The sequence below is a fragment of the Aquarana catesbeiana genome, linkage group LG09, assembly GCF_042186555.1.
Source record: "Aquarana catesbeiana isolate 2022-GZ linkage group LG09, ASM4218655v1, whole genome shotgun sequence".
NCBI classification, from domain to species: domain Eukaryota; kingdom Metazoa; phylum Chordata; class Amphibia; order Anura; family Ranidae; genus Aquarana; species Aquarana catesbeiana.
In genome coordinates, this window is record NC_133332.1 from 259651530 (window position 1) to 259672566 (window position 21037).

At 43.3% G+C, this 21037-nt stretch overlaps 1 protein-coding gene across 1 annotated transcript in view; it reads left to right on the plus strand.

The window, feature by feature from the left end:
• Positions 1-7437: 7437 nt before the first annotated feature.
• LOC141108566 (5'-nucleotidase domain-containing protein 2-like) overlaps positions 7438-21037 on the plus strand; it is a 67238-nt gene continuing 53638 nt past the window's right edge. The window contains exon 1 of the mRNA XM_073600283.1: positions 7438-7754. Coding sequence (XP_073456384.1) covers positions 7490-7754 — 265 coding nt within the window. The 5' untranslated portion in view covers positions 7438-7489. The remainder of the gene's footprint in view (positions 7755-21037) is intronic.

The following is a 21037-nucleotide window of genomic DNA, read 5'->3' on the forward strand; positions in this document are numbered from 1 at the left end:
TTTTAAAGTGGCTATTTCTCCTCCTTGTTGTTCCACCTCCTTCTCCATCCCCTCCACTCTTGCTAGAAGATGTCCCATGTCAGTTCTCACATTCAAGATTTCAGCTTTAATTACTTTTTCTAAGTTCACAAACATATCTTGTATTTCCGTTTTTGTAGGGAGCACCTCTCTAGACGGGTCTGTCTCCATATTAAACATTAAGGGTCCTTCCGTGTGTGTCTCGGAGGTAGCGGCCCCCCCCTGGACTCCTTTACTTTTGGGGACTGCCTTTTTTCTGTCCTTAGTATCCATTGGCTCTTGTTGTTTATTGTCCGAACTAGGGCTTTTAAGGAATTTTTGAATAGTGCTTGAGTTCAGGCTGTCTCTAGATTTATTGGAATCCGCCGTTCTTTGGGGGCGCCCTTTCATGTTCAGCCCCGCACCCCTTCAGCAGACTTAGTCTTAAAGGCCCTAGTTAGTCCCACCACCAGTTCACTGGCTAAATCTAGGCTCCGCTTCTACCCGTGCGGAGACTCTGACACCAGGAGGATACCCCACCTACGCCCCTCACTTAAGGGAGGGCCCGCTGTAGCACCTTATGTATTTGTATGAGTTAACTTTAACTGGTACAGCCCGACTTTTGTCACAGTTCTGTCCTAGGGGGGGGGAGCCAAAATGTCAGCCAGCCGCGGTCTCAACTTGGACCCAGCTTGAGACTGCCTTAGAGGGGCGTACGCTCAAGTTAGGTCCTTAAGGGGGTGCTTATATATTAACGTCGCTCGGATAGACCGAGCACCTTTTGCTGTTTCAAATAGGTAGCGATTCCCCCTGTTTAAATGTCCACTCTAGACACAGCAGTAATGTAGGCTGGCTCCTCTTTCTGTGCCCAGCTCAGAGTTATTTTTGCAGAGTAAACATGCCTTTCCTTCCGCCACTGTGATTACCATAGCAGTTGCCCTAGCAAATACCAGTTCAAGAGGCACTAATATCAGCCAGTCTGATCCTACCTGACTCCAGGCGTGCTCCAGGGGGACTCCTTCAGGAACTGTGTCCACGTGTCGATGGAGGGGAGGGGAGGCGGGGGGGTCAGTCCACACTCGGCTCGACTCTCCTCTCCAGCCGATTTAGTCAGGCAGCCCTATTCGCACTGCTGTAGTCTCACCACCTGTCTCAGCGCAGGAGGTGCAGAGGAGGGAGCGGAGTCCGGAGAGTTCTATGGCGACCGCCTCACAGGGGGGGGCGACCGAAAGTGCCAGAGGCCAATGCGGGAGCTCCTCCTTCCAACTGCTGAGTCAGAGATCCAGGTGCGGCTCCGGTCCCCGGTGTTCGTCGGGCGGCTCTCTCACCCGCTCGAGTCAGCAGGGCGGCAAGCCCTGTCTGCGGAGGGGGGGAGGGAGGAGGGAGAAGCGTTTAGGCAGCCACAATCTCTCACTCCCGGCTGTTGGGATACGGACGTGCAGCACACGCCGTCGCACACACCGCTCTCATTCCTCTGACACCGAGACCCTCCCCCAGCTCCCGGCACGTTACGTCATGCCTCCTCCCCACCCTGCACCCTTACATTTCTTATTGCATTCTTTATAAATTCTGAATGCTGTGGATGATCCCTCAACCTTGTATTTTTTGAAGGCCTTCTCCTTTGCTTTTATATGCATTTTTACATTGGAGTTAAGCCATCCAGGATGTTTGTTCGCTCTTTTAAATTTATTACCCAATGGGATACATTGGCTGATGCCCTTATTTAATATGCTCTTAAAGCAAACCCATCTCTCCTCCGTATTCTTTGTTCCTAATATTTTATCCCAATTTATGCCTTTTAGCAAGGTTTGTAGTTTAGGGAAGTTGGCTCTTTTGAAATTCAGTGTCTTTGTGTTCCCTTCATGTCTCCTATTTGTGTGATTTATACTGAAACTAATTGACCTGTGATCGCTGTTACCTAAATTGCCCCGTATTTCCACATCTGTTATCAGGTCTGTATTGTTGGTAATCAGTAGATCTAGTAATGTTTTATTTCTAGTTGGTGCGTCTACCATCTGACCCATAAAATTGTCCTGCAAGACACTAAGGAACTGGCGAGCCTTAAATGAATGCGTGGTTCCCTCCGCCCAGTCTATGTCTGGATAATTAAAATCCCCCATTATGATAACACTTGCCATCCTTGCTGCTAATCCAATTTGTGATAGGAGATCCGTCTCCACTTCCTCCCTCAGGTTAGGGGGCCTATAGCATACTCCCAGTATTATTTTCCCCTTAGCTTCATCCCTTTGGAGCTCTACCCATAAAGATTCCACCTCCTCCCTAGCCCCCTCAGTGATGTCATCTCTCACATTCACTTGTACAGTATTCTTGATATATAGGCATACCCCTCCCCCTTTTTTACCCTCTCTGTCCTTGCGGTATAGGGTATACCCTTGAATGTTTGCCAGCCAATCATGAGAGCTGTTGAACCAGGTCTCTGAAATTCCCACAAAATCCAAATCCTCCTTGTACAACAGTATCTCTAGTTCACCCATCTTGTCCGCCAGGCTCCTGGCATTGGTGAACATGCCACATAGTTTAGACCGGTCGCATATTGTCCTCGTATTGGGTGTTTCAAGATCGCAACTTGGACCTGCTACTATACCTTGTGTTTTTGTGCTTTGGTTAACCTACCACTAATGCCCCCAATACTACCCTCTGGAATATCTTCCGCGCTGGCTATCACTGTCTCTGGACCCTCCCCCCCATCGCCTAGTTTAAAAACCCCTCTAACTTTTTGGCCATCTTCATTCCCAGCAGATCTGCACCCTCCTCATTTAGGTGCAGTCCGTCCCTTCTATAGTACCGGTTACCGACTGAGAAGTCAGCCCAGTCCTCCAGGAACCCAAACCCCTCCTTACTACACCAGCTCTTCAGCCACTTGTTTACTTCCCTAATCTCCCTCTGCCTCTCTGGTGTGGCTCGATGTACCGGTAGTATTCCTGAGAACACTACCTTGGAGGTCCTTTTCCTCAATTTAGCTCCTAAGTCCCTAAAATCGTTCTTTAGGACACTCCATCTGCCTCTGACTTTGTCATTGGTGCCAACGTGCACCATGACAGCCGGGTCTTCCCCAGCCCCATCCAGTAATCTGTCCACAAGATCCGTGATGTGCCGTGATGTGCCGAACCCGAGCGCCCGGTAGACAACATACTGTTCGGCGCTTCAGGTCTTGGTTACAGATTGCCCTCTCTGTCCTTCTAAGAATTGAGTCCCCTACCACCAGAATCTGTCTTTCCTTTCCCTTTGCTGCCTCCCCACTCTCACTGGAGGAGTTCTTCCCCTGGCAGCTAGGAGAGTCCCTCATCTCCAGCAGTGCTGGTCCCTGACTGGTTACACCAATGTCACTCAATGGAGCGTACTTATTGGGATGCTCCAGTCCTGGATCGGGCTCCCTGGCACTTCCCCCTCTACCCCTCCTGACTGTCACCCATCTACTCTTTGCTAGTGCCTGCACCTCTTTGTCTCCACCCGCCTCTGTGCTGGCCCCTGCCGGCACCTGCTGTGTACGTTCCTGGCTCACCTTTAGTATGGAGGGACTTCTCAGTGCTGACAGTTGCTTCCCCAGATTCAGAACCTGGGCTTCCAGGGAAACAATGTGCTTACATTTTGCACAGCAGTATTCGCCCTCGATCGGATGATCAAGGAACGCATACATGCGGCAAGATGTACAAAGAGTCGCCTCTCCACACCTGCTGGGCATCGTACCTATTAAATTTGGTGAGGATTTGGGGATTTTACCCTGTCCAAATTACCTAACAACTAGCTTCCTGCACTAATACTCAAGACAAGACATGATCGATAGAGCGAGAGCAATAATTCTAGCCCTAGACCTCCTCTGTAACTCAAAACATGCAACCTGTGGAATTTTTTAAAACGTCGCCTATGGAGATTTTTAAGAGTAAAAGTTTGTCACCATTCCACGAGCGGGCGCACTTTTGAAGCGTGACATGTTGGGTATCAATTTACTCGGCGTAATATTATCTTTCACAATATAAAAAAATTGGGCTAACTTTACTGTTGTCTTATTTTTTAATTCAAAAAATTTTGCCAAAAAAAGTGCGCTTGTAAGACCGCTGCGCAAATACGGTGTGACAGAAAGTATTGCAACGACCGCCATTTTATTCTCTAGGGTGTTAGAAAAAATATATATCTAATGTTTGGGGGTTCTAAGTAATTTTCTAGCAAAAAAAATGATTTTAACTTGTAAACACCAAATCTCAGAAAGAGGCTTGGTCCTTAAGTGGTTAGAGTAAAAGGGAAGGCCCTGCACCCTCTCAGGTGGTCTAATGGTGGACCATCGCGGGAGGAGGTCCCCACCCTATGGGTCGCGCTGCTTCCTATGAGTCCAGGAATAGGGGAGAACGGCGCCTGCAGCCGGGACAGAGCTGGATTGATAAGAGAAGTCAGGTAAGTGTTTAGGGATGAGAGGTGAGGGCACAACAAGTAGTGGGGAGTTTGTCTTTGTTTTTATTTTACCTTAATGAAGAGAATGCATTAGACCCCATTCACACCTGAGCGACTGGAGTTGGTTCACATCTCCACTCCATGTCGCCTGAAGTTCAAACAAGTTCTTGAGCTTTTTTTGTAGCTTGAATCGGGCAGATTTGGGCGTTATTGGCGCATTTGCATTCCTATAGGAATTAATGGAAACGTGCCATTTGCGCGTTTTTGCGCGATTTTTTGCTCAAATGAAAAAAGTTAAAAATAAGATGGCAATAATATATGAATAAATATTACTTGGGAACCAACGGCGCCAGTTTTCAAAAATCAAAAGTATTCAAAAATGCCTATCTTGAATGCTTTCAAGTGGAGAGGAGGGATTTGGGGTCTTATAGAATAGACCACCGATCTCTCCATAAAGAGGACCTGTCACTGCCTATTACTGTCACAAGGATGTTTACATTCCTTGTGACAGTGATAAAAGTGATCACAAAATAAAAGATTCAATTAAAGGGACAGTGTAGAAATAAAAAGTAAAATAAAGAAAAAAATTTAAAGCAACCCAGCCCTATATGCTTGCGCGAAGGAGTGAACGCATGCGTAAGTCACGCCCACAAATGTAAACAGTATTCAAACCACGCATGTGAGGTATCGCCGCGATCATCAGAATGAGAGCAATAATTCTAGCCCTAGACCCCCTCTGTAACTCAAAACTGGTTACCTGTAGAAATTTTTAAACGTTGCTTATGGAGATTTTTAACCACTTCAATACCGGGCACTTACGCCCCTTCCTGCCCAGGACAATTTTCAGCTTTCAGCGCTGTCACACTTTGAATGACAATTGCGCGGTCATCCATCACTGTACTCAAAGTAAATTCTTATCACTTTCTTCTCACAAATAGAACTTTCTTTTGGTGGTATTCGAACACCACTGGGGTTTTTATTTTTTGCTAAACACACTAAAAAAGACCAACATTTTAGGGAAAAAAATAGGTTTTTTTTAGTTTCTGTGATAAAATTTTGTTTTCCCCTTCACTGATGGGCACTGATGGGCAGGCACTGATATGTAGAATTGATGGGCACTGATAGGCGGCACTGATGGGCACCAATAGGCGGCACTGATATGCAGCAATGATGGGCAATGATAGGTGGCACTGATATGCAGCACTGATGGGCACCAATAGGAGGCTCTGATATGCAGCACTGATGGGCACTGATAGGTGGCACGGATGGGAACTGACAAGCAGGACTGGTGGGCACTGACAGGTGGCACTGACAGGCGGCTGTGATGGGCACTGACAGGCGGCTGTGATGGGCACTGACAGGCGGTACTGATTGGCACTGACAGGTGGCACTGATGGGCAGCACTGATGATGAGGTACTGATAAGTACTGACAGGTGTTACTGCTGGGCAGTGATTGGCACTGTGGGGGGCAGTGATTGGCACTGTGGTGGGCACTGGCAGAACTTATTGTTTTTACATTGCTAGGCACTGATTGGCAGGTGATTTGTACATTTGTGCTGATTATCAGCACAGAAACCCCCCCTCCCCCACTGACAGGGAGAGCCGCCGATCAGCTCTCCCTGTCAGCGCGAACCGAGGAATTCCTGGTTCACACGATAATCAGCTGTGATTGGTCACAGCTGATCACGTGGTAAGAAGCCTCTGACAGAGGCTTCTTATCAGACTGACACGCGGCACTTGCGATCGCTGCTCTGCACGCCCCCACGGTGGCGCTCCAACATGTTATCCTGCTGGATGTCATGATGCCCAGTCAGAAAAACTTCCCGGCCGTCATTCTGCATACGGCGGGCGGGAAGTGGTTAAGGGTAAGCGTTTGTCGCCATTCCACGAGCGGGCGTAATTAGGAAGCGTGACATGTTGGGTATCAATTTACTCGGCGTAACATTATCTTTCACAATATAGCGAAAAAAAATTGGGCTAACTTTACTGTGTATTTTTTCCTAAAAAAATTGCGTTTGTAAGACCGCTGCGCAAATACACTTTTTTTTTTTTTACTTATTTGACATAAAGTATTGCAACGACCGCCATTTTATTCTCCAGGATGTCTGAAAAAATGTATATACAATGTTTGGGGGGGTTCTAAGTAATTTTCTAGCAAAAAAAAAAAAAAGATTTTAACTTGTAAACAACAATTATCAAAAAGAAGCTCGGTCCTTAAGTGGGTAAAACATGACATGTTAGGTATCTATTTACTTGGCGTAACATAATCTTTCACATTATACAAACAAATCGGACTAACTTGAGTGTTTTGTTTTTCTTTTTAATTCATGAAACTGCTCCCCCCCCCCCCCCAAAAAAATGCATTTGAAAAATTGCTGCGCAAATACAATGTGACATAAAAAGTTGCAACAACCACCATTTTATTCCCTAGGGTCTCTGCTAAAAAAAAAAAATATATATATATATATATATATATATAATGTTTGGGGGTTCTTAGGAATTTTCTTGCAAAAAATGATTTTTCCATGTAGTTGGGAAGAGGTTAACATGCATTTCTTATTGGTCAGTTGGAGGGTTGGCACTCTGATTGGTAGAATTCCCTCCTCTCTGTATACTGGGAGATGCCACACATGGGACTCATCACCATCACGTAGATCATATCACTGGGCGTGCCAACCAGACAACAATGCATAAGTCCTGAACACGCCCTCCTAGCGTTCTGCTTATTTTCTTATTGGTCCATTCTCTGAAGTCTGGGTCTGGACACGCCTCCCTTTGCTTTGTGCTTTTTTTCTTATTGGATCTTAGTTTTATTTTCTGAACTCTGGGCGTGACAAGCAAGCCAAGCAACAAACAAAACACCATCTGGACACGCCCCTTCCTTGGCTTTCTGCTTTTCTTTTATTGGACCCTCCGCCCAAGTCACCGTCTAGAGACGCCCCTTTGTTTTTTTCTATTGGACCCTCCCTCCCGTGCCTCCGCCCATTCACAGAACTCCGAACCAGCCGCCGTGCGGTGTGGGCGTTGCCTCAGTGGGCTTGTTTGTGGCGTTGGGCTCAGCGTGTGTCAGTGTGCGGCTCGGACATGTCGGTGATGGTGTGCCGGGTACTGCGCTCCTCCGCCTGGAGGGGGGCCGCCTCTGCTGCCTATAGTACGGCCGGGGAGGGCGGATCTCCTCCGCCTGGTGCCCAGGTACCCCCTGTGCCGGCATCCCCATCCTCCTCCTCTCCTCCTTCCCCTCCACATCCCCCCAACCTGGGCCGCCGCTTCTCCTCCTCTATCGCCCCCAAGATCGACAACAAGACTTTCCTGTGGTCCCGCTATGGGGAGATGAAGAAGCTGGTGCAAGGTGAGAGATCATGGGGGGGATCCATGTATTCTCTATATATACACCTCTGTCCATGGGGGGGGGGGGAATCCATGTATACTCCTCTATATATACACACCTCTGTCCATGGGGGGGATCCATGTATACTCCTCTATATACCCCTCTGTCCATGGGGGGGGGATCCATGTATACTCCTCTATAGATACACCTCTGTCCATGGGGGGGGGGATGATCCATGTATACTCCTCTATATATACACACCTCTGTCCATGGCGGGGGGATCCATGTATACTCCTCTATATATACACACCTCTGTCCATGGGGGGGATCCATGTATTCTCCTCTATATACACCTCTGTCCATGGGGGGAATCCATGTATACTCCTATATATATACACATCTGTCCATGGCGGGGGGATCCATGTATACTCCTCTATATATACACATCTGTCCATGGCGGGGGGGATCCATGTATACTCCTCTATATATACACATCTGTCCATGGCGGGGGGGATCCATGTATACTCCTCTATATATACACATCTGTCCATGGCGGGGGGGATCCATGTATACTCCTCTATATATACACATCTGTCCATGGCGGGGGGGATCCATGTATACTCCTCTATATATACACATCTGTCCATGGCGGGGGGGATCCATGTATACTCCTCTATATATACACATCTGTCCATGGCGGGGGGGATCCATGTATACTCCTCTATATATACACATCTGTCCATGGCGGGGGGGATCCATGTATACTCCTCTATATATACACATCTGTCCATGGCGGGGGGGATCCATGTATACTCCTCTATATATACACATCTGTCCATGGCGGGGGGGATCCATGTATACTCCTCTATATATACACATCTGTCCATGGCGGGGGGGATCCATGTATACTCCTCTATATATACACATCTGTCCATGGCGGGGGGGATCCATGTATACTCCTCTATATATACACCTCTGTCCATGGCGGGGGGGATCCATGTATACTCCTCTATATATACACCTCTGTCCATGGGGGGGGGGGATCCATGTATACTCCTCTATATATACACCTCTGTCCATGGGGGATTCATCATCATCATAATAATTGTATAATATGACCTCATACATGCAACAAGTTAGAATTGATCACCTATGCGTTGTACATCCTGGGCTGCTCAATTGTCATCCTCCCCATCTATATAAGGGACCCCATAAATCAGGAAATGGCGGGGGGGGGGGGGGGGGGGGGGGGGGAGTCTGGTGAACCTCCACCCATCTCACCAATATTTGTTTATTTTTTTTCTTCTCAATTATGATCACATCCACATCCTGTGTTTGGGTTATTTTAGGTGAGAATACCAGCTTTTGCAAGGGGGAGGGGTGTTGAAGAACTGCACCCATATTGTCAAAATATAATAGTAGTAGTAGTATTATTATTATTATTATTATTATTATTATTATTATTATTGCAATATACTAATTTTACTAAAATAATAATTGCGCATTTTAGTAATAAGGGTGATGCAAGTATTTTATAAATACCGATACAAATTATATAAAAGAGAGGAAAAAAAATTATATACTTCTGTAATTGGTATAATTAGTCTATTTTATTATAACAGAAAAAAAATTGTAGAAATAATAATTTCTACAATTTTTTTTTTCTTTTATAATAGACTAATACCAATTACAGTAGTATATAATTTTTTTTTCTTTTATATAATTTGTTTTGTATTGGTATTTATAAAATACTTGCATCACCCTTATTACTAAAATGCGCAATTATTAGTTTAGTAAAATTAGTATATTGCTATAATACTAATGCCACAAAAACAACAATAATACATTAGTATTATAGCAATATACTAATTTTTTGAGCATTTTAGTAATAAGGATGATGTAAGTGAAATGTGAGTATTTTATAAATACTGATAAAAAAAAAAAAAAAAAAAAAAAACATTGTTATTGGTATTTTTTTTTTGTATCAGTTGTATATTAGCGATACAAAAAACCATTATAATAATGTACTACTGCAATATTTTGTGCGTGTATGTTAGTCCTGCAGAGCCACCTTGATCAGCATTTGGTTTACTGTATTTCAATAAACTTGCCACTTTTTTTGCAAATTTAAATACATCCATATTGACAAAATGAGCTGTTGGAAGTTTTAGTGGTGGGGTGTGTACAGCATCTTACAAAAGTGAGTACACCCCTCACTTCTTTGTAAATATTTTATATCTTTTCATGTGACAACACTGAAGAAATGACACTTTGCTACAATGTAAAGTAGTGAGTGTACAGCTTGTATAACAGTGTAAATTTGCTGTCCGCTCAAAATAACTCAACACACAGCCATTAATGTCTAAACCGCTGGCAACAAAAGTGAGTACACCCCTACGTGAAAATGTCCAAATTGGTCACAATCAGCCATTTTCCCTCCCCGGTGTTATGTGACTCGTTAGTGTTACAAGGTCTCAGATGTGAATGGGGAGCAGGTGTGTTAAATTTGTTATCGCTCTCACTCTCTCATACTGGTCATTGGAAGGTCAACATGGCACCTCATGGCAAAGAACTCTGAGGATCTATAAAAAGAATTGTTGCTCTACATAAAGATGGCCTAGGCTATAAGAAGATTTCCAAGACCCTGAAACTGAGCTGCAGCACGGTGGTTAAGACCATATAGCGGTTTAACAGGACAGGTTCCACTCAGAACAGGCCTCACCATGGTTGACCAAAGAAGTTGAGTGCACGTGCTCAGCGTCATATCCAGAGGTTGGCTTTGGGAAATAGACTTATGAGTGCTGCCAGCATTGCTGCAGAGGTTGAAGGGGTGGGGGGTCAGCTTGTCAGTGCTCTGACCATACACCGCACACTGCATCAAATTGGTCTGCATGGTTGTCGTCCCAGAAGGAAGCCTCTTCTAAAGATGATACACAAAGTCCGCAAACAGTTTGCTGAAGACAAGCAGACTAAGGACATGGTTTACTGGAACCATGTCCTGTGGTCTGATGAGACCAAGATAAACTTATTTGGTTCAGATTGTCCAGTGTGTGGTGGCATCCAGGCGAGGAGTACAAAGACAAGTGTGTCTTATCTACAGTCAAGCATGGTGGTGGGAGTGTCATGGTCTGGGGCTGCAGAAGTGTTTTGCCGGCACTGGGGAGCTACAGTTCATTGAGGGAACCATGAATGCCAACATGTACTGATGTGATCCCCTTCCTTCAGAGACTGGGCCGCAGGGCAGTATTCCAACATAACTACCTCAAACACACCTCCAAGAAGACCGCTGCCTTGCTAAAGAAGCTGCGGGTAAAGGTGATGGACTGGCCAAGCATGTCTCCAGACCTAAACACTATTGAGCATCTGTGGGGCATCCTCAAATGGAAGGTGGAGGAGCGCAAGGTCTCTAACATCCACCAGCTCTGTGATGTTGTCATGTAGCAGTGGAAGAGGACTCCAGTGGCAACCTGTGAACTCCATGCCCAAGAGGGTTAAGCAAGTGCTGTAAAATAATGGTGGCCACACAATATTGACACTTTGGGACCAATTGGGATACTTTCACTTAGACCCCTTTCACACTATGGCGCTTTGCAGGTGCTACAGCACTAAAAAATAGCGCATGCAAAGTGCCCTGAAAGAGTAGCTGCTGTGTCTCCAATGTGAAAGCCCCGAGGGCTTTCGCACTGGAGCGGTGCCCTGGCAGGACGGTAAAAAAAGTCCTGCTAGCAGCATCTTTGGAGCGGTGTGTATACCGCTCCTGCCCATTGAAATCAGTGGGGCAGCGCGGCTATACCGCCGGCATAGCGCTGCTGCAGCAGCGCTTTGCGGTGGTTTTAACTCTTTCGCGGCCGCTAACGGGGGTAAAACTGCCCCGCTAGCAGCCAAATACCGCCGCTAAAAACAGCGCCGTTATATCGCTGGCTCCCGCACTGCCCCAGTGTGAAAGGGTGTACTCACTTTTGTTGCCAGCATGACATTAATGGCTGTGTGTTGAGTTATTTTGAGGGGACAGCAAATTTACACTGTTATACAAGCTGTACGCTCACTACTTTTATATTGTAGTAAAGTAATTTCTCTGTCCCCCTGTGTCACATCCTAGTGTTTTTTGCAATGCACCCAGGAGGCACAGGTGCTTACCTGCTGACAGTCTATGGCTGGCTGAGAAGTGCTGGGCCTGGAGGCTGTACTGAGGGGTGTCCCCACAACCAGCACTTACCTGCAGCTGGGGACAAATTTGACCCTGGATGTAATGATGATCTGGTTATAATGGTGCGCCTGTGTTCCCCCCCCCCCCCACCCATCTCTAGGTATGGAGAATTCGATTTATGAGTGTTTGCATGGGTTCACCTACTATTGCAGTGAAGGGTGACCTATAAGGCTGGATTCACATCTATGCATTTTTAGTGCATTTTGCAGATTTGCAGTACAGTGCATTTAACATGGTTTCCTATGGAACACGTTCTGTAGTGCAAAAAGCACTAAAAATGGATAGGTGTGAATCCAGCCTAATAAAGGTTTTCCGTTTTAATTTTGGCTAGAACAAGGGAGAGTTCTAACCCCATTTAGGGTTTTGTTTTTTTGCCACTTCCCCCTCACTTCCTGTCCCATAGTAGCCACAAAAGCAAGTCAGAGGGAATCCCTGGTTATTTCCCCTTTATTCTTTTTCTGGTGACAACCCAAAATAGGGGGGCAGGCCCCCCCTTCTCTTTTTTTAATTTTTTTTTTTTTTTTTTTTTTCAGTGATAAATGGAACAACTAGAGGGTGGTTCTCCCTAACGGGTCACACACTGTAATAACACATTAAAGCTGAGATATATTGGTTGACTGTTGGCTTTCCCTTTAAAAAAAAAAAAAAAAAAATCTGGGGGTTCTAACCCCTCTCCACTCTATACAAAATTGAAAAGAAAAAAAAGCAATAAGGCGCAAATCCATCAACCAGTAGGAAAAAGCGTGGTCCAATTTGCTCCAACAAATATTTAATCAATGATTTTCTCTGATTTCTTAAAAATTCTCTACTCTAAATCTCTCCATAGTTTGGTGGTGACACACACAGCACACAAAGTCATCTCTTCTGCAGTTTTATTGAATGAGAACGATATTTGTCAGTTCTGGTGGTGATTGCTTTACGACGCGCTTGTGTCCTGTAGTCTGCTTTGTGAATTGCTGTTCATTTAGATGGTTTTATTGGCAAACAAAACAATTGAGTAACTAGAAGCTGATAAAACAAATGACTTCATTGTCTTATTTGCTGTGTAAACGTTCTGATCTGTGAATTGTACTTTAGATCATCATTGCATACAACCTGCAGATAGTGTTTTGTCTCGCTTATTTTTTTTTTTTTTTTTTAAAAGACAAAATAAATTCCTTCATTCTTGTAACAGGATGTTTTGCATCTTGCACAGTCAGAGCAGAGTCATTTTATTGGACATGTTAGCTTTATTTGGGGCTTGTTCTGCAGTCAGGACTATTATCTGGTATGTAGTAGCTTTTAGGAGTTTTTCAGACATTGCAAGATATTAGTCATTTTTCTATTGCCCCTTACTCAGACTAGTGCAGACGTCACCTTTTTTATGTTCTATGGTAGTACACGTGTACTATCCTTTCATAACACTTCATGAAGGATCACTGGGTGGCAATGTAGCCCAATACCACTCTGACTTTAATTATTTTATATTTTTGGTCTGGCCAAACACATCAACTGTGAAAGAACTGATACCATTACATTATTGTAAATATTTATTAAAATATATACAATTTTAATACATTTAGGGCGGGAATATACAAGTAAGGGCAATGTTACGTTTTGCGCTAAAGTGACACTAATACTGGTTCAAAACAAAAGTAGTAATTTCTAGTCATGTTTTTTTTTTTTTTTCCTGACACTCTGCGGTTGATCTACCAATACTGGAGAGTGCAAAATCTGGTGCAGCTCTGTATAGAAACCGATCCAAGCTGAAGTTGGAAGCTGATTGGCTACCATGCACAGCTGCACCAGATTTTGCACTCTCCACTTTCAGTAAATCAACCCCAATGTGTGATTCCTGTTTAGAGGGTACTGATGTTTATTCTCCATGGTCCCACTGTATGTAGGAAAATAGCCACCCTCTGTTGCTCACTCCCAAGATGGGCTTTGGGATTTTTAGTGTATATAGAGAAGTGCAAAGCTGGTTTCAACAAAGGGACGTGAGGGCGGGAAGAACAGGTTTGGGAGCTCACAGGGATGTTAAAAGCATGCAAAAAAGGGCAGTAAAATGGATTTAATGCAAAATTAAAGGGCTATTAAACAATAGATTCCTAATGCATACAACCCCATTCAGCTGCCTTTGTGGCTTGGGGAAGGAGGGAGGAAAACATGGATCAACCCCCTAATTTTTAGTATCTAGAGTCAATTCATCAAATGTCAGGTAAATACAGCAAAAAAAAAAAAAAAAAACTAAAGAACACACATTCTGTTAATCACCTGGCAGTAGGAAAGTCTGTATGTTAGCAATGTACAAAATAACAATGAGGGGGAACTCTGCACTGGCCACTAAGTTAAAAGTACACAATGTATCAGTGTGGAAATGTTCTGTCCTGAGCTCAAATGAAAATACATTGTAACATTTCACCAGAAGGAGAATGTTTTGTGAATATAGGCATGCCAGAAAGTTTTCAGTTTCACAAGATTTCTGTGTGCATCTATTTACAGAACGGTCGCCCTCTGGTGCTGTGTTGGCATGTAAAAAAGTAAAACCGCTAAAAATGACACTAAATTTAAGCAACAAATATCACAAAACATAAATACAGTAAAACCTTGTATTGCGATTAATTCGTTCCGGAAGCATGCTTGTAATCCAAAGCACTTGTATATCAAAGCAAATTTCCCCATAAGAAATCATGGAAATTCATAGGTCTTTCTGTTTTATAGTCCATATAAAGATTATAGCAATGTGACCAGTTTGTGTAACCATAAAATGTCCATCCACAAATGGAAGCCTCCACAAGGGGTATAGAAGCAAAATCCAGCAGGAGTTAGAGTATAAAAGAGAAGAGAGGCACCTCTTAGTCTCGGTTCACACAAGGGCAATCCAACTTACAGCATGACTTTGAAAGGCGATTTTGGAGGCGACTTCAGCGTGACTTTGAGCAACTTGCATTGCGACTTAGTCTCTTCCAAGACAGGCGACTTTAGCTGTGACCAATCACAGAATAATCAGCTCTGTGGGAGGAAGGGGGTGTTGCCCGGGTAAATTCCATCCCCCCCCCCCCCCGTAAAGTCGCTCCAGTATAGATGGAGATCTGACTTGAAGGTGACTTCCATTGAAATCTATGGGTGCGAGTTGCCTAGAAGTAGTACAGGAACCTTTTTCTGAAGTCGGAGCAACTTCAGTAGTGTACATTAAGACAGCTCTCATTCACTTATATGGGATTTCTTATGTCCAGCGACTTGAGGACTTACAAGTCATATCCTGTAGTGTGAACCAACACTAATGCTGGATCAGGATTTTGGTCGGAAAAAGATATGATGGTTTTTCCGACAGAATTTCCGCTCAAGCTTGTCTTGCATACACACGGTCACACAAGTTTGCTGAATTTTTGACCGTCAAGAACTTTGTGACTTACAACACTACGACGAGCCGAGAAAATGAAGTTCAGTGTTTCTGAGCATGCGTAGGATTTTTGCGTGTCGGAATTGCTACAGACAATTGCATTTTCAGATGGGAACATTTTCCGACTAAAAAATTGAGAACATGCTCTTCATCTTTTGCTAGCTGGAATTTGGCCAGCAAAAGTGCGCTGGAACATACAGACGGTCGCATTTTCCGACCAAAAGCTCACATCAGTCTTTTGCTGGCCGAATTTCCGATCGTGTGTACGCGGCATTAGTGTAGCAATATGGTTACATTTAATGAAGATACAACATTTATCAACTCGCATGGTTAATTAAAAGAGGCACATCTAAGACATCCTGGGTAAAGCTGTCCACATAGACCGTCCTCCTCACAGCTGTCAGTCTGCAATGGTGACCGGGAAGACTACCCTGCAGAAGAGCCATCTGAAAGCGAGGCTTGAAGCGCTCCTGGAGTGCAGCGTGGAAGGGATGATGGCGGTGTGGAGGACGGTCTATGTGGACAACTTTACCCCGGATGCCTGCATACTTGGCTGTGCCTCTTCCCTTTTTTTTTTTTTTTTTTTTTTTTTTTTACCATGTGAGTTTCTAAATGTTGTACCTTCATTAAATGTAACCATATTGCTACACTTGGAGGCACCTCTGTTCTATACTCAGTTGTGACATGATGCTACTTATGCTACTTTTATATCAATTCATTGCTTGTATATCAAGTCAAAGCTTAATATTGCTGGTCTTGCAAAACGCTCTCAAACCAAGGTTTTACTGTATTACGCATTTGGTAAACGCTGTTTCACACTCCTGTGGTTTGGTACCCATGGTGTTCATGCAGTTAACCTGTGGTTTCCTGTAGACTTTCGATAAGATCACATGGTTCTTGGTGATTTTTTATTTTTTTTTTTTTTTTCCCAAAAGCTAACAAAGTTCTGCATGCGCTTTCAGAAAATGCACCAAAAACGTGTAACCTAATAGTCTATGGGAAACCGTCTGCATGAATACCACGTGTACACCCAGTGTAAAACAGCTATGTCGGGTCCATTCATACCTGAGGATTGTCACATCCTAGTATATAAGTTTGATAAAGTACATGGGCTCTTTTTTTCTGGGGAAAAATGGCATGTTTGATTCCCCATAATTGGAGTGCCTGAAAAATGCAGGTTATATATGGGTTTTCAGGCACTGCACATTTTTAAAAGTTAAAGGGGCCAAAAACGCTGCAAAAATAAGTTGCACCTAAAGCTAAATTGCTGGGCTGTCTCACATTAAGTGTTAAAGTCTTATGGCTTGATGTTTTGGATATTTTCTGCTGACGTCAGCTAGTCCTGTGTGGGGGTTTTTTTTGTTGTTTTGTTTTGCCAGTCAATGGGAAGAGGAGGACTCTGGTCTACAGAACATAGAAGCCGGTCTGATCAGCAGGAGAGATGTAGAATCATACGCTGCTCATTTATTAGACACTTTTTACAATTGGGAGGAAATCCAATTGGTTTAATTAGTAGGCTGACTTGTCTCGTGTTCTGCCAGTGAGCTCTGAACCTGGCACTCGGCTCACATTGGCCTTCTCTGTGACCGGGCTCAGTGCTGGCAGAGGGTGTTCAGCTACGTTCCAGGGAACACGTACAGGGAGGGGACAGCTGCACTCCGGGGAGGATAACCTGCACTCCCTCCCAATGTATGTTCTGCTCAGGAATTTGTCTTTATATCGAGTCTAAAATAAGAATCGTAGAATGTGTTGTGCTGGCACTTCTGTGTGCAATTCATCTTCTGAAAAATTAAACCATTTGTTAGTTTTCTCCTGGTTTACAGGGGGGAAAAAAAGTGAATTGAGAACCAAAAAAGTACCACTTTGTCATGGCAGAAAACTGCACCCAAACATCCTATTAGGCGAAGGTCTCTGGCATGAGTATTAGAGGTTTCATGTTTAGAGATTGTAGACATTCTGTTTTCAGACTGGGGTGGCTGCATTGATGAGACAGCAAAGTGCAACTGTAATGCTGGCCTTTGTCTACACAGATGGGTACAAAGAGTCCAAAGAAATGATTAAAAAAATTTGGCATGCACTAATGTGGAAATGGTGTTAATAAAAACATTCTGCCAAATTGATTTAATATCAAAATCTATTGTGGGGTTCTTTTAACAATGCATATAATGGTTTCAATATTCCAAATAAAAATGTGCATATATGCATTATAAAAAAAAGTAAAGTGATGCACTTATTCCCAGTCATTAAAAAAAATGAATCCACACTAAAATTTTATATATAATTCATGTAAAAAAATGAGAATTTTCTTTTTTTTTTTTTTTTTTTTTTTTTTTTCATGAATAAATTATATTTATCTATCACATTTTAGTGTGTGGATTCTTCCCCTTTTTTTTATGAATGGGAATAAGTGCATCAGAGTGGATTTGATTTAAATCTCTAGTAAAAGGGCTTCATTTAAATGATTTTCAAAGGGCAACTGTCATCTTTGCCCCGCGGTTGACTCACCAACAGTCTCATTCACTTTAATGGGATGTCTGGTGATGCGGCAGTGACACAACAAGGTGAGGGACGTGGCGGCAGCAGGTGAGTGGATGTCAGCTAACAGGCGCTGCCATGATGGATCTGAAATGACAGGTGCTCTTTAAATGTAAGGACTCATTCTTGCTGATAGAATCTTTAATATCTGCAAACAAAATGAAGGTTTCCTGTTTAGAATAATAAGCTGTCAGGTTAAACAGCGATATTGGGGGGTTAATAGGTTAATCACACTAGTTGAACTACTCAAATTCTTTTATTGCTTTAAAACCCTAATATATTACATATTCTTGTATTTGCTTAAATGTCAATGTTTAGTAAGTGAAATGCATAAACAAAATATCTTTAAAAAAAAAAACAAAAAAAAAAAAACAAACAAACTTTAAATTGACTCTCAGCTGGGTCCTCATAAACACGGTCCCTTCATCACCGCATGTCTTCTCATGATGATTAATTCGGGTCACCAGGCCTTACATCTTTGTTGCACTTTGCACACGTACCTGCTTTACCCATAGGTAAGCTCTAATGAGCTCGGCCCTATAATTTCTCCTGTACTGTCTGCCCTCTATGTTGTAAAGTGCTGCGCAAACTGTGGGCGCTATATAAATCCTGTATTATAATCGGTAGAGGAACTTCATTAAAATATTCCCAAACTGGGTCTCTTTTATGGCCTGCTGCCATTTTGCTCCTCAAGGGAGGAAGAAAGCACTTCAAGTTATGTGCAGAAAGATTACAAGGTTTTATAAGCTGCTCAGAATGTTTTACTTTTACTGCTTGCACTTCCTCCTCACACTTTTTTAGAGTCTGGTTCAAATGCATTTCTCCAATCATACAGTTTGTGGTGTACATAGATTTGCAAAACCATGGGATAAAGAAATATTCATGAATTTTGTTTTTCTCATGGTTACTGTGAAATAGTGTGAATGCAGTGCATGATATCCCAGCTTGCAGAACATGGATTCATTGAATGAGTTTACCAAAAAAATGTAAATATTGCAGTATATACAGCCTCATGCTCCATTTCATGCTGAATAAACAAAATTATTGTCTCTTCTTTGGCGGGTGGTCCGCTTTCAGATAAAAGTGGTCTCTGCGCTGAATTCGCCACAAGATCACTTTTATTAGTGGCGGGAGGGGGCACCTCCCCTCCCACCGCCGGTAGTGGTAGAGACGAGTGAGGGGAAGATGGCCCCCACCCATCTCATACCACTGCAGGGCGGAAGCAACGTCAAAATGTCACTTCCGTCCATAGCGCTTAGACTTTTTTTTAATATATTTTTGCATTGTAGTGTAAATATGAGATCTGTCTTTTTGACCCCAGATTTCATTTCAATAGGTCCTGTCATACCTGGGGGGTGTGGGTTGTTGGTTTTTTTTTTTTTTTTTTTTTTTACAAGGCATGTTTACATTTCTTGTAATAGGAATAAAAGTGATACCTTTTTTTTTTAAAAAAACTAAGTGTAAAAATAAAAGATAAAATAAGAAACATGTTTTTAAATGAGCAGCGCACGCATATGAAAACGGTGGTCAAACCACACATGTGAGGTATCGCCACAATCGTTGGAGCTAGAGCAATAATTCTAGCCCTAGACCTCCTCTGTAACTCGCAACATGCAACCTGTAGAAAATTTTTTTTTTTTTTTTTAAGGGTAAATGTTTGTCGCCATTCCATGAGCGTGTACAATTGTTGAAGCGTGACATGTTGGGTATCAATTTACTCGGCGTAACATTATCTTTCAGGATATTAAAACTAAATTAGCCTAACCTTTAGTGTGTGTGTGTGTGTGTGCCATTTTATTCTCTAGGGGGTTAGAACCCCCAAAACGTATTTTTTTTTATCTACAAGTGAATAGGTTTTTTTTTTTTTTTTTTTTGCTAAACCCCAAATCTCAGAGGCTCGTTCCTTAAGTGATTAATAGTCCACTAGTTGCAGAGCTGTACATTTTTGTTCCCTGCGGGTTTCTAGATTGATATTTATATTGTTGTGCCCAGCTGAGTGGCTAATTAGAGGGGCGACAGTTGGTTTTAGGGACCTCCTGGGTCCACAGGAGGTAGCTGAGAAACACTGATGTAGCATATTAAAAATGGTGTCGGAGGCATGAGAACCTGTCTCTAAACCGTCAATTAGACTATTAATCTAATCAAAGTAGTTTAAACTAAACAAGGTTGTGGGGTGTGTGGTTTTATTATTTATTTATTTATATTTTTTTTGTACTGAAAACCATCTGTATACAATTAACAAACTTTTGGCACGTCTTCTGTAAACCTATAAAAATGCCAGTCAGTCTGGGAAGAGTATTTTGGTTCTGGAATCATATCAAGGATAGTTTTTCTTCTGCTTTCTGTTTCTGCCACAGAATCTCGCTCTGCCTGCTGCAGGGTTTTTATTATATATTTTTTGTAGCTCACAAAAAACACTGCAAGAGCTCCCACTTATAGGGGAGATTTACTAAAATTGGTGCAGCTCTGCATAGTAACAATCGGTTACTATGTCCTATCTAAGTTTCGGTGTGCTGCAACGCATGCATGTTTGCAAGGTGTTGGCCTTTAATGAATGCCACCCAAGACTGTGTTGCGGTGCCATTCCATGTTGCAATGCTTTTTAACACAGGGCTGGACAAATCTCAGGAGCCTGAAGCATTTGCCCCTTAATGTATCCAGTTACATGGCTCACCCATGCACAGGGGGGTGGTGGCGCTTGCTGTGGTTTCTCAGGAAGTAGCAGCTGGCTCCTACATCCGCTGACAGTGCCACACATGCCCAATGGGCTGGCCTATGTGTGGGGGGAAAAAAGTGCAAAAGACCCTGACCCTTGTGCAAGATTGAGCTGCACTGAACCACATAGTGCTGCAGCGCCATGCATTTTGGCTCGCAGGTTAGATGCATGGGGGTGCCATTAAGAATTGATGGAGCTGGGTGTCTGCTAAAGGACTCCATGTTGGGGAAAGTGCCCTTCTGTGTGCATTCCTGACAAAGTAAACATTGCGCTCATGTGCCCCCCCCCCCTTTTTTTTTTTTTTTTTTTTTTTTTTTTTTTTTTTTTTCCCATTGCGGGTGTTTTTATAGTGCTGACCTTTAACACAGCACTATCATATACTGTACATCAATCCATGCCCTCCAGAAGCTTACAAACTAAGTTCCCTACCTTACATGCATACACACTACACTAGAGCCAATTAA